The 13,931-nt window shown below is 39.0% G+C and overlaps 2 protein-coding genes across 2 annotated transcripts in view; both read left to right on the top strand.

Moving 5' to 3' along the window:
* Positions 1-629: 629 nt before the first annotated feature.
* On the top strand, positions 630-11,655 carry LOC149049233 (C-reactive protein-like). Its single transcript, XM_089201879.1, has 6 exons — positions 630-809; positions 941-1,209; positions 1,443-1,557; positions 1,728-1,784; positions 9,746-9,974; positions 11,152-11,655. Exons 1-6 carry the CDS (start codon positions 737-739, stop codon positions 11,525-11,527), a joined length of 1,119 nt encoding a protein of 372 aa, XP_089058005.1. The 5' UTR covers positions 630-736; the 3' UTR covers positions 11,528-11,655.
* A 1,212-nt stretch (positions 11,656-12,867) lies between these two features.
* LOC149049229 (C-reactive protein-like) overlaps positions 12,868-13,931 on the top strand; it is a 10,473-nt gene continuing 9,409 nt past the window's right edge. Inside the window, exons 1-3 of the mRNA XM_089201877.1 lie at positions 12,868-13,075; positions 13,200-13,468; positions 13,731-13,845. Of these exons, the coding sequence (XP_089058003.1) occupies positions 13,003-13,075; positions 13,200-13,468; positions 13,731-13,845 (457 nt within the window). The 5' untranslated portion in view covers positions 12,868-13,002. The remainder of the gene's footprint in view (positions 13,076-13,199; positions 13,469-13,730; positions 13,846-13,931) is intronic.

Raw genomic sequence — 13,931 nt, 5'->3', positions numbered from 1 at the left:
TGTAGCAGAAGAGGCCGATTACTCGCCAGTTCTCGTAGTTTGAATTTCCCTTTTGTTTTTCAGTACACGCATATGCTTGTATTTTTTTACACGGATGCGATAGAAATTAGTTGGAAAAGCATTCCTTGAAGTAGGAAGTCGTCATGTGTTTTGAGCGAAAAAAGGTCGTTAAGTGATCAAAACAACACCGGCCAGATTATGGTCACGTGCTCGGAAACGCTCTTTAATATTATTTCTGCTTTTTCAAATGATCATTGGCTGTTTGCTTTCTTTAGAATTGCCATGGGGCTCTTCATAGGTATGTTTCTGGGTACCAAGTGATATGAGAAAAGCTTCAAGTATCTGTTTTAAAACGATGTTATGCGCTAAGCCGCGGCTAATGATGAAAACGAAGAAAGGTCTGGTTCATGACACCACATTGAAAGGATTAGGAAATAGCCTTTTCATCTTTTACTTCGGCACCCAAAAGTGGATTGCCTGTAAAGAAATCAGTTTTTGCGATTTGAGAAACCCAGGGGCGCTAGAGAACATTTACAGAGGAAGACAAACAGGAGCAAATCAGGAGGCCAAACGCCTAAAAAGGAAACCAAATTACTAATTGATGACAAGATATCGCGTGTCATTAACCGTAGCAGATTTGCAAAGCCCGTGGGAAAAGCTTAATGCTGCATGTTTGTGGCATTACAAAATCCTTTCTCAACATGAAAACCATTTCTGTTTGAGCTACAAGAATAAGATGGCTTTTTTCTATTTATCTGCCAATTTTCTTGCTTTGGTTGTATCGGCGAGTTTTGTGCAGTCTTCAAAAGGTATCATCTTTCTTCCGTTGCAGTGATACTCGCGTTCATTTCTTCTTAGTTTTCCTGATGCCCACATCGTGTTTTAAAGTATAAGCCAAAACCGTTTTAATTGGTCATTTTCATTTCTTTATCAAACGCAGGACATGCGCCAAACGTTGGGTTTGTCTTCGCCAATTTCCTTGCTCACGAAGGCTATTATTTGAACATTGCAACTGTTGGTACAGAACTGGTCCAACACTCCTCTGAGTGCGCGTTCAAGTGTCTCGCGAAGGATCCATGTTTGTCCTTCAACTTGGCAGATTTGGATGATAACATTGACAATCTGCTATGTGAACTGCTTCCATCTGACCATTACACTCATTCAGACAAGTTCATCACCAACCATCTTCGGTATCACTACAGTATTGTGGTAAAATTCTTCTTCTTTTTCTACTTTATCTTATTATCACGCTTTATTATTATCATTATTATTATTTCATCCTGATAATAACTAAAACCAGTTGAAAGCATTTGAGCAAATTTTATTCAGTTGTTTAGCATAAACATATCTCTCGTTGCAAGCCATTTTTAAGTCGTTTTTTTACTATTCGTCCCTAGTCGGTTTTTACCAAGGGAGTAAGTAATTGATTTTCTCGGTCTTAGTCTCCTTGCTCGATGTTGCCCTGTCAAAACGATGGAACTTGTGTACCTCTTTACCGGAAAAACAGCTACAAGTGTCGCTGTACGAAAGCGTACACAGGAAGCCACTGCGAAAAAGGTAAAGTTTTAGTTTCTAGAATAATATTTTCAAAAATATTTCGCGGGCGTGCTTGCCGTATCTGATTCCTACTGAGTCATCACTCGTCGCCATTTGACTTCACACTGGCTTACTTTTGCAATCAGAAATTTTCCAATAATTACTTATTTTCCCTATTCTTTATACATCAGTTGATAATGACTGCAGCTGTTCCTCGGGACCAGAAGGAAAACAGAGATGCAAAATAGGTCAGTTAATATTCCACCTTAGAGCTAAGGTAGCTCGAAACAGTTTTCCGAGACACCTATACCGATTACATACATAAAAGCGCTCAAAAAGCGATTATCCCTTCACGAAGTCCAACGAAATTTACACGCGTTCAGAAAACGATTTAAGTTTGAAGTAGTGCGCGTTTCGAGGCAACCACAGTTAATATGCTTATACATAGGGATTTCCCGTCACACAGTTTTTTGGGTCAATCTCGTAAAATCTTCTATAGATTTTTTCTCAACTTAGACATTTTGGTTTTGGATCTGAACTTGATTAAGAGATCGGTATATGAATAATTTCGCGTAGAAGCTGGAAAATTAGGAGTAATTTTGAATTTTGAGTCATTCAATTTGTTGATATTTTCTCAAATGCGAGGATACGGCCCAAAAAGAATTTTCCTGAGGTTGAGAAAAAAAATATATTGAAGATTCTACGAGATCAACCCAAAAAACTCTTTAGTGCCTGTGACATGAAATTTCATTAATCGGCATTTTTCTTAGCTGATTTCATTGTTTATCTTCCCCTGAATTGACTAAAGCTAGTGGTGTATGTTCGTAACAGGCGTCTTCGGAGCCAGTAAGGAGCATAAGGCTGACGAAATTGAAGTGTAAAATCTCCTCGACATCGACGATCAAAACGTGTCCACTTTCGCCATATAGCTACATCCTTTGGAAAGTAGTGTGTAGAAATACCCGGTATATGTGTATTATTTTTGTAGGCTAACATCATTTGGCGCTACGGCCATCCAATACGTTCGTCCTTTCTTTTAGGTTTCTCCTTTCTCTACCATAGTGGCCGACATGTCTTCACAGTTTTCTACGTCACAGCTATGTAACGATAGTTTGGGCCGCGCACTTCATCTCCCTTTTTTCATGCCCAAAAAAATGGTCAAAGAGAATTCGGAAGCGCTAAGGTCGATTATTTCTAATTTTAAAAACAGCTATCAACCAGAAAATACAAAACAATACATGTCATAGGCACTTAAACAGTATTTCCCCATAACATGCACATATCAAAAGTGATTGCCATGACACCTGCTACGTCAAAATTTAAACCGTTGGTGAACACATCAGAAAAATTCGTTGAACTGCGGAAAGGAAAATTTTCTTTTGAGCGCTTTCAATGCAGTCGGTGGGTGTCTAAAAAAACTGCTAGCTGTTTCCAGCCATATTCATCATCGACTTGTAAGAGATAGAGGAAACCGTAGACCTCCTGCTCGAATGAAACTGAATTTACCTATTATGACAGAGCCAGCACAGCGCTCATAAGTCGTGCAATCAATCAATCAATCAATTTATTTAACGTAGTCAGAACGCTTAGCTAAAAGCTAGTTTACAGGTACGCCACGAAATAAAAAGAGAAAAGGAAATTATAAAGCCTTGTGAAGGTATATAAATTTAAATAAATTAAGATTAAGAACTAGCTAATATTAAAATATAAGAATTTAACAATGTTGTCACCAAGTGAAATGTATAAAATGTAATCATTAAAAACAGTAAATATAATCAAGGATAGATCCTCACCGCACTAAAGTCCCGTGAGATCTAATGTTTTAAAGTAATTTTTAAAAGCAGTAAATGTTTGTATCTTTCGAGACTCGTCCGGTAAAGCGTTCCATAATTTCGATGCAGCATATCTCCATGATCTTAACCCGAAGGTTGTTGATTTTACTTTTGGGAGGTCCAGTATTGTGGTACCCCTAAGGTTATAAGTGGAGCACCTAACTGTTATAAGATTACGTAAGCTTTTTGGACCTGCATCACTGGCTAATATCTTAAAGACAGTGGACAATATTTTCGCTAATCGCTGTTCACGAAGACTTGAGAGACCGATACGCTTGCAAAGTTCCTCATAAGGCGAGGACTTATCTCTAAAAACAAAACGGAGCGCACGTCTGTTCACCAACTCTAACTTGTCAGATGACTTTTTATTACAGAAGTGCCACGTTTCGGAGCAGTAATTAAAGTGTGGTAAAATGAAAGCTTTATAAAGATCCCTTCTAGTCTCAAAAGGCAACATTTTCTGCATCCTTTTTAATACGGCGACTTGTTGACTGACTTTTCTACATATTTTAGCAATGTGCTTTTCAAAATTTAATTTATCATCGATTGTCACGCCAAGAAGTTCCATTATGTTGGATATGGGAAGTTGTGACTCCTCACACTTAAACACTGGTTCATCAGTTCCTTTGTGTTTTCCCAACACCATAGCCTGGTATTTTGAACTGTTCCTCTTCATACCATTAGCGCAAACCATATATCAGCACTAATAAGGTCATTGTTGATTGTTTCTTCAACTTTGGAGAGTTGATTGGCGAAAAAGATTTGAGTGTCATCAGCGTAAGTGGACAGAGTGCACTTCTTGATGACATATGAAAGATCGTTCATGAAGATGTTGAATAATAAAGGGCCGAGGATGGATCCCTGTGGTACACCATTGCATATAGGTTGCCAATTGGAAAGCGTATCCCCAGTCTCACCCTTTGGAATCGATTTGATAAATAATCTTTTATCAGGGAGGTTGTTGCTTCATCTGCTCCATATTCTTTTAATTTCAAAACAATTAGTTCATGAGGTAAGGTGTCGAAAGCCTTGGACAAGTCCATAGAGACCAGATCGATCAATTTATTGTTATCAATTTCTTTTTTCCATTGTTCGGTTAGACTAAGAAGTGCTGAGTCGCAGCCGTGATATTTCCGAAAAGCAAACACATATTTGTGATAAATTTCTTCAAAATACTGGCTTATTCGGCAATGAATAATTTTTTCGAAAACCTTCGATAAAGCTGGCAGAATCGTTATCGGCCGATAGTTAGTTTTTAATAGGCTGCAGTCTTTTTTGAGAATTGGAGTGACCTCGCCAAGTTTCCACTGTTGTGGTATCTTAGTTGAAGTTAAAACATGATTAATCAGTGTACTAAGAGGGAAGCATAAGACATCCATCGATTCTTTAACTGCTAGAGGAGGGATCCCATCACAACCAGAAGCCTTGTTTGGAGCAAGTTTCCTCATTACCTCGTAAACTTCTGTTGGATTAGTGTTGCTTAGCGACACATTCGGCCTGCTTATTAAGTTATTTGATATGTGCGATAAATCTACTGGATAGCCGTTTTGATTTTGTTCTTTGGTACTTTGAGTACAGCTTGTGAAGAAATTATTTAATGTCTCGGTCACCTCTTGAGGATTCCTGATGGTTTTGTCACCCTCCTTTAATGTTATTCCGCTATTGTCTACATTCTTCCGGGAATTAACATAAGGCTTGATGGCACGCCAAAACTTCTTTTGACCTGCATATTTTTCCGAACACAGCTTCTCAAAATGTCTACGTATAGATTTTCTTCTCATACTAACTACTTTGTTGCGCACTAGACGGTAGCTCTCCCAATCACACTGATTACGTGATCTATTAAATTTTTTCTTGAGCCGTTTTCGTTCCACCATTTCTCTCCGAATTTCAGGAGTGATAAACTTCGATTCTACTGAAGATCGTCGTTTGAAAGATCGCATTGGTGCGTGGTCATCTAACACCTAGTTATATAACGTCTCCCAGCACCAGTAAACATCGTCTATATCATCAAAAACGTATGCAGCATGAAAAGGAACTCGACTGAGATCTTTCTGAAAATCATCTCGCTTAAAGGTCTTGAATATCCGTTTCTTGACGACTTCGGCGTTAGCATGTAACATTTTAGTTTTGAGAACCGTGTAAACTAGCAGATGATCACTGATTCCTGTTTCGATAGCGCCAGACGATTTCATAAATATGGGCACATTTGAAAGAATGACGTCCAGGCAAGGAGCTCTAGTTATTGAAATTCTTGTCAGTTCTTTAATTAATGTGTCGAGGTCATAGATATCGCAAATATCCAAAAGGCATTTGCCTTGGTTATTATTCATAAACGGATGAATTATGTCACAATTTAGATCACCAAGACAAACCACGTTTACGCAGAGAGATATCGCTTGATCCAGGACTGTAGTCAATTCAGTTCTGAAAGTAGCATTGTTAACAGAAGGAGGCTTGTAGGCACTGACTAAAGCAAAGCGTCTTTGTCCGATGTGTAGATCGAATAAGAGTGATTCCACTGATGTTCTAATGCCTTTCTTACATGTTGCGGCGATGTTATCGCGAATAAAGACGGCAAGACCGTCACCACCTTTCGTCCTGTCACGGCGAAATAACTTGTACCCGTTAACATAAAATTGAGAGTTAGGAAAGGATCGATCGATCTTAGTTTCCTGTATGGATAGAATGTCGAAGGCTCTGTTCGTTAGCCACTCCTTGATCTCCTCGAATTTGCTTGGTAAACTGTTTACATTTAGGTTTGCTATAATGCATTCCTTGCGATTTTCGTTTCAAATTAACTTCATGTCCGAAGGTTGTGAACTAAGGTCCAGCTCAGTGTCGCTCGCGCTTTCATGCGTGGAACTATTCAAGGTGGAAAAGAATGAATCGCTAAACTTCGACAAGGCACAGAAAGAACATATCTAGTCGACAGATGGATTATTAAGATAGTACTGAAAGGTCCAGTTCGACATATTCAGACATCTTGCATGCGACCAGGTGTTGCACTCAGAACATAAAATGGCGTCTTGATTGCTTCTTACGGATTTAGAACATTCACCACAAGGATATTTCGTAGGCTTCTTTCTCGGACCAGGGTTAGGTGAAACATCTCCATAAATCAACAATCTTTGCGCTTGAAATGTACCAACACCAGTAGCAGTGAATAATAATCTTCCTCCATTAAAACGCCTCGATGCGAGCTTGAAAGGTAGTTTGTAGTAAGCACTTGACGTTGTTAAGTGGAGTGAAATAACCAGTCGCGTACAGCGTTCGGGATGCATAAAACTGCAGTTTGATGACTCACGAAATTCTCGTAGAAGTACGACAAGGAATAAAAGACACAATAATGTGCCGCCCATACGGGCGTGTCTGACCGCCATGATGGCCTGGTTACTTGTCTTTCCAAAATTTTCTCTGCATGCGTGAGAGGATCAGTTTTTGCCAGGTACGTGCCAATTTCTCACGCAAAGCTGGGAGAGGAACTGGGGTAGAACAAGATAATTTGGTAATGTCACCTGAGTTGAAAACGTAAACTAGCCGACCGATAACACTTTCAAAGCTGACGTTTGGAGCGTTGGCCCTTCGTCGGAGGGATGGGTTAAACTCTTAACAGAGGCCAGTTTACGTTATCAACTCAACTTGATAATTCCAAATTACCAAACTTAATCATGCGTTTCTTGTTAATTCACTTTTTTGATTTGAGCTTTATCAAAAACGTTGTACACCTAAACTTACAATTTTGTGTGGTGGCTTAAAGCTTCTGCCAGACAAATTGGTTCTGATAATTTGAAAGCGCGCTACACAACCGACACAAAAGTCGCACTTGCGCAGACGTTTGCGGGCTAAGTTGACTGTGCCACTCGCTAGCAAAGTACTAAGCTACGTCTGAGAGGACGAAAACTACTAAAATCGGATTAACTTACCTTGTGAACGGTGCCTGGTAACAGATTTCGACAGTTTGACTTGTTTTAGTTTACAAACTCCGTTCAACCACCTTTTCATCAATGAAGCTGGTGGACGGGCAATCGAAAAACATAAACGGCGGTAGCAGGTTAAAAGCAGAACTCACAGAAGATAGCCAAACGAAAAAATGTTTGGATGTAACGCGCGTTGTCATTGGTAGAAAGAGCGTGCTATATCAGAGTACAAAACACGTAGCTGAGCTAAAGCTGTCCCACCATCTGCCAATTAGATCATCTGACCGACCATTTTCCGGACTTCTCTCTAGCTTTTTTTCGTTAATTAAAAGTGGAATTTCGGAACAAGCGAGTCGGTAAGCAGCAACAGAAGAACTACTGAGGTAACAACGGTTTGTAAACATGCCAAGCGCCGTAATTGACGTTATTATAACGTGAGCAGAGACGAAAATCCTCAAAGGGGAAACGAAATGATATGTCCAAGTTTTAAAGGATTTCACGTAAACTTACCTACGGTAATAAATATCGAACACAACTAACACCCGTATAGTATATATAGTGTCGTGTAAAAGTGGTGGTGTAGTAACGAAGGCAAAAAATAGGCACAAGCGCGTGCACAAATACACGCACACACTTGGGTGCGTGTACATGCATATTCACTAGTAAGTGATAACTTCGTATTTTGCCTTCTTCACTCTATGCATTAACCACGACATCTATACGACGATTCTTCATACTCTACTTTGTTAATGACTACGTTATTGCCTTACACATTTGATGAGGGTGCAACTCGAACCAGCCACCTCGCAAAGAAACTGCGAGGGCAAACTATGAATTACCTAAGTAATTAGAACTGCGGGTCATCCAAACTTGACAACAAGGCAGGATTGAGTCTTATTCTATGTTGCTTACAAGTGAACACTGTTATGCTATCGTCCCCGATAAGCGTGCAGCATTTATGAAGAACACTAGAAGATATATATATGTTATTTGCCGGCTGGGAGGTCCGTATGGTGAAAAACTGTGGCCGAGGTCTTGAAAATACTGCCCGAGGCCGTAGGCCGAGGGCAGCATTTTCAAGACCGAGGTCACAGTTTTTCACCATACGGACCGACCCTTAGCCGGTAAATAACATATTTATTGTTTTTAAACTTGACGAAATTCTTTCCGAAAGAACCCGAATGATTTATGGCCGTAAATACGGCAAGATCTTCCATAAACTGAACAATTTTTGAGTGGGTAAATGGTAGTTAAAATAGAGGTGATGCAAATTTAAGAGAGATGCCTCATATCAGCGAAACATTTTCATTTCCGTAACGATAAAGGTGATTTAAAAGGCTTCCAAACAAACTTTGAAACATTATTTTTACAAGTATCTGTCAAAATCTGACACCTGTCAATTAGAGAGCGCGCAAGAAAAAGAAAAGCGAAGGAACATTTGAAAACCAACAGAACTAGTTTGGCAAGGACTGTCACGACAATGTTTTCTTCAAAATCAGTTAATGATCTAACGGAAAGTATTATTCACTCTCATCGACGATTCATTCATGTACGAAGATTTACCTCTGTTCATTAAGTAAACGGCGAGGAAATCAATTGTGAGTAAATTCAATCTTTTTATTTTGAAGTTGTGAGAGTTTGCTCGTTTGTTTGCTGTAATGGCGTGTTTAACTCTGATCTTTCCTTCACAAAAACTAAATTCGAACGGCACACTCCAACGAGACACAAGGGAATGTAATGCGGCCTTTTCTCAAAAAATTCCTTCAATTTCTGTTGTGCAATTTAAGGTACAAATGTCCAAATTGAACGGAATTGGAAAGACTCACCAGGAGCGTATATTTGTTGTAGAACTTAAATTAAAACTTCGCTCGCTCTTTCACTATGAACAAATTGTTCGAGAAAATTCAGATATTAAATGAATGAAAGTTCCATCGTTCAGTTTAACTGTAACCAAATACCTCACGTTCCAACTTTCTGGGTACTTTTTGTGAACGATTAAAATTGATTGCAGAAGGTTTTTAGGCCGCTTGTCAACCAACGTAATGACACTATTGTTTATACAAATTCATTCTGAAACCAATATTTTTCTGTCAACCAAAGTGATTTGATAGAGAGAAAAGAGAGGATTCATAAGTTATTTATCGGCTTGAGGTAGTGACCGACGTGTTTGCTTAAAAATACTGCCCAGCCGGAAAACGAGGTATATTTATGAAAAATGACAACGAAAGTTGGGATGTACTCGGCGACTCACGAAAGCGTTACCGTGGCCCGTGGGCAGAGATAGGAAAATACTGACCGGGTAAAGAACCAATCAGATTGCAAGATTCGTTACCGTGCCCTCTAAAAAAACAATAAATACAAATACTGAATACTTCTGAAGTGGGAAAATTAATTGAAGAAAGCGCAGTTGCTCAAACAACTGTCTAAAATTTCTGCAATTCATTTTCTCTGTTATAGAGCACCTTATGGTGTTTCCGGAGCCGCGTTCTACAGAAAATTTCGCCATGAAGAATCCAGCCATAGCTTCAGATCTCAGCCAGTTGTCGCTGTGTTTTTTCATCAAACTTGTTCAAGACCAAGGGGATCAGATTTTCGTCAGCTATGCCACTAAACAACAGGACAATGAGATGATTATCGAGATTTATCCAACACAAACAGATTTTTATGTTGGCGACGAGTTGTTCCGGTAATGCTGGACATCGTGTTTTTTAACAGTCGGTCGGGGAATTTCTTATTCAAACCACAATAAGTCATGATACAGGAAATGCTACGATTGGCTCCTTCCTGACGCTTGAAGAGAGAGAGAAAGTTGAACATACAAACAAACGAAAAGCCTTGGCTTCCTTCTCTTTACTTATCATGATTTAAATAACAAACATGTTAATCTTTGACCAAAACAAATCTAGACGTATTTTCCTTACGCTTTGCAAATGACTATTCTGGTCGCTTATTTAAAATGTGATTTAGATCACTATGCTCAATAGGACACAGAAGTCTATTAAGAGACGAGGATTCGTTTATTACGGTCCAGCCATAAAAGGATGAGATTTCTTAACCAACCCGGCTTTCGACATAGTAGCTCAGATGATACTTTGATATAGCATAGATGAAATTAGCTCATTAAGCATTTCATAAATAGAGAAAGATGTTTGTTGTCTTGTCACGAGCGTGGGACCAAAGAAAAATTTCTGAGTCCCCATGAGGAATCGAACCTCAGACCTCCGGATTCTGCATTCCGATGCTCTACCACCGAGCCACGGAGACTCTACGGTGAGCAAGGTCTCTATTTTCCAAGTAATTGCATGAATAAGAGATTGATTGACTGACTGCATGACTGCATGAATGAATGAATGAGTGAATGAAAGCACTGAACGAATGGAAGCTTGACTGTACGAACCATTAAGTGATTGACAAACGATTGATTAACTGATTGACAATTTACTGACTGTTTTACGGACTGACTGACTGACAAACTGACTAGTTGACAGAGTGACTGACTGACAGGCCACTTACATATTACCTTTAACTGACCGACCCCTTACCGACAGACTGAATGACTTTACTGACTGACTTAGTGACAATGAAAATGGAGAGCCTTGAATAATCAAATATATTTTATATTTGAAAAGATAGAGGGGCCGCAGCCAGGATAAAACATCTTGTAAAATTTAAAAAACGATCTCTGGCTAAAACTTTAAAAATACGAGCTTTCGGCTGTTTGCGCTACAGCCTTCAACGGTTTTGAAGGCTGTAGCGCAAACAGCCGAAAGCTCGTATTTTTAAAGTTTTAGCCAGAGATCGTTTTTTAAATTTTACAAGATATTTTATATTGTTTGCTTTTTGTTTTGTTCTTTTTTTTTCAGGTTTACCTCGAAAAATCTCTACGATGATACCTGGCAACACGTGTGTCTCACCTGGGGAAACACTCAGGGAGTAACGAAACTCTATAAAGATGGCCAATTTACTGGACAGGAAACGAATAATGCCACTAAGAATTATGCACTTAAGGCTGGCGGCTCCCTGGTGCTTGGACAAGAGCAAGACTCTGTCGGCGGAGGCTTTGATCGTAACCAAACTCTTCATGGCCGATTGGCAAGTGTCAACATGTGGGATAAAGTTCTCTCCGAAAGCGACATTGCCGCTCAGTACACAAATTGCAGCGTACCTCATGGTTCTGTTATTAACTGGTCTGCATTCAAAAATCTTACTCATGGCAATGTCACAGTTGAAGAGCCATGAACTACATTGGTCAGTGATCAAAACTCTTGCAGAGCCTAAAATCGTAACTCGCGTGATGGTAAATTCCTAATATTAGTGAATGTACCATATGCCTGGCTGGATCATGTGACATAGCATTAAAATAGCAATATTATAGAAAACCAAAATATGAAATGATATTGCGTTGAAACGCTGCTTTTGTCTGAGCGGTTGGAAAATATTTCATTTATTTATTTACCTATTTACTCAGATGTTTGCCATTACGTTAAGACAGCTACTTGTTTTATTGTACGCAGGCTTAATGACAGAAAAAAATTTTTTCTCTGTTCTGATTCATTCATGAAACTCGAGAAGGAATTTAGAGGGCCTTTCAAGATCTTTAAAGATCCCAAAGAAATTTCAAACATTGAGAGGCAGACAAGACGAGCGCTGGTACTTTGAATGTGCGGCTATGAAAGCCTTATAAAATGATAATCACATATGTCCTGCCGCATATGATAAGTTGCGATTAGGAGAAAAGCCCGCATGTCCCTAATAAACTACCGTGCTCTATCGCTTTTCGCAACCTCTTCAAATACTTAGGGTGTTTCTGTTCAGTTTTTTTCTTGGAGTCCATGTCACTTGCCATCGAAAAACATCGCATGTCCTATAAGGGCCACAGAAGAAAAAAGATATAGGTAGGTTCTTTACAAATCTGATGTAAGCTTGCAGTAGTCTAGAAAATTCCAGAGTAAAATTAACAGAATCTGGAAATTCTACCGTTGACATCGTAATTTTAGAACTAGGGTAGGTACAATAAATGGATGGGAAGCCTTTAGAGGGAAAGTTTTATTGTTGCCTGGCCTACATTTTTAATGTTACCTGTTATGCAAACCCCCTCCCCCCTCCCCCTCCTCCCCCATATAGGACCTTGCACTACATCTCTTTTGTATTGTTACTTGAAAACTGCATTATATTTGTCTTAGTCAATCAGAATGATGAATTTTTTCATGCATGTTTTCAATGCAAATCCTTGGGCTCAAGATTGAGCACTTTTTGATTGAGCATCGTAAAAGTGTGAAAAAAGGGTCTGTAAAAAGGAGAGACCAAAAACCGCTAAAAGAATTCAGATTAGAATCTGGCTAAGGGCTTCTGAAATAACAAAAACCCACCTAGCGGTGTCTGCAAGCAATAAAGCTTAATATGTACAATAAAAAAACAAAAAAACAAAAAAACAGACGCTCTAAACAAGCGCTCTAAAACCATAGGAACTAAAAAGAGAAGTAAAGACACCGGTGGATGCTAGAAAACATTACAGAGGAAGACAAACAGGAGCAAAACAGGAAGCCAAACGCTTAAAATGGGAAAATAAATGAATAATTAGTCACAAGATAACGTGTCATTACCAGAAGCAGATGTTTGCAAAGCCCATAGAAAAGCTAAATGTTGCGTGTCTGTGGCACTGCGAGGTCGTGTATCACCATGGAAATCACTTCTGTTTGAGCTAAAAGAAGAACATGGGTTTTTTCCATTTATCCGCCAATGTTCTTGCTCTGTTTGTATCGGCGAGTTGTGTGCAGACTTCAAAAGGTATCATCTTTTTCCCGTTGCAGTGATACTTGCGTTCCTTTTTGCTTTATTTTCCTGATATCTACGTCGTAGTACAAGAAAAAACAATTTTAATTGGTCATCTTCATTTCTTTATCGAACACAGGACAAACACCAAACGATAAATTTGTCTTCGCAAATTTCCTTGCTCATGAAAGCTTCTACTTGAACATAACAAGTGTTGGGACAAAACTGGTCCAAGACTCCTCTGAGTGCGCGTTCAAGTGTCTCCAGAAGGATCCATGTTTGTCCTTCAACCTGGCAGATTCGAATGATAACATGGACAAACTGCTGTGTGAACTGCTTCCATCTGACCATTACACCCATTCAGAAAAGTTCATCGCCAACCATCTTTGGTATCATTACAGTATTGTGGTAAAATTATTTTTCTTTCTCTACTTTATCTTATCCTCACGTTTTTTATTATCATTATTTCATCCTAATAATAACTTAACTAGGTTGAAATCGTTTGAGCAAATTTTATTCAGCTGTTCAACATTAATATATCTCTCTATGGCTTTATCTTTATTTTTTTATTTGTCGCAAGTCATTTCTAAGTCGTTTTATCGATACGTCATCGAAGTTTGTTTAACTGGTTTTTATCAAGGGAGTAAGAAATATATTTTCTCGGTTTTAGTCTCCTTGTTCGAAGTTGCCCTGTCACAACAATGGAACTTGTGTACCTCTGTACCGGACAAATAGCTATAAGTGTCGCTGTGCGAAAGCATACACAGGAAGCCACTGCGAGAAAGGTAAAGTTTTGGTTTCTAGAAGAATGTCTTAAAAAATATTTCGCGCGCGTGCTTGTCGTATCTGATTCCTACTGAGATATCATTCG

This window comes from Pocillopora damicornis, chromosome 3 (genome assembly GCF_964200805.1).
Source record: "Pocillopora damicornis chromosome 3, jaPocDami1.2, whole genome shotgun sequence".
Classification (NCBI taxonomy): Eukaryota; Metazoa; Cnidaria; class Anthozoa; order Scleractinia; family Pocilloporidae; genus Pocillopora; species Pocillopora damicornis.
This window is presented reverse-complemented; position numbering and strand designations above follow the sequence as displayed.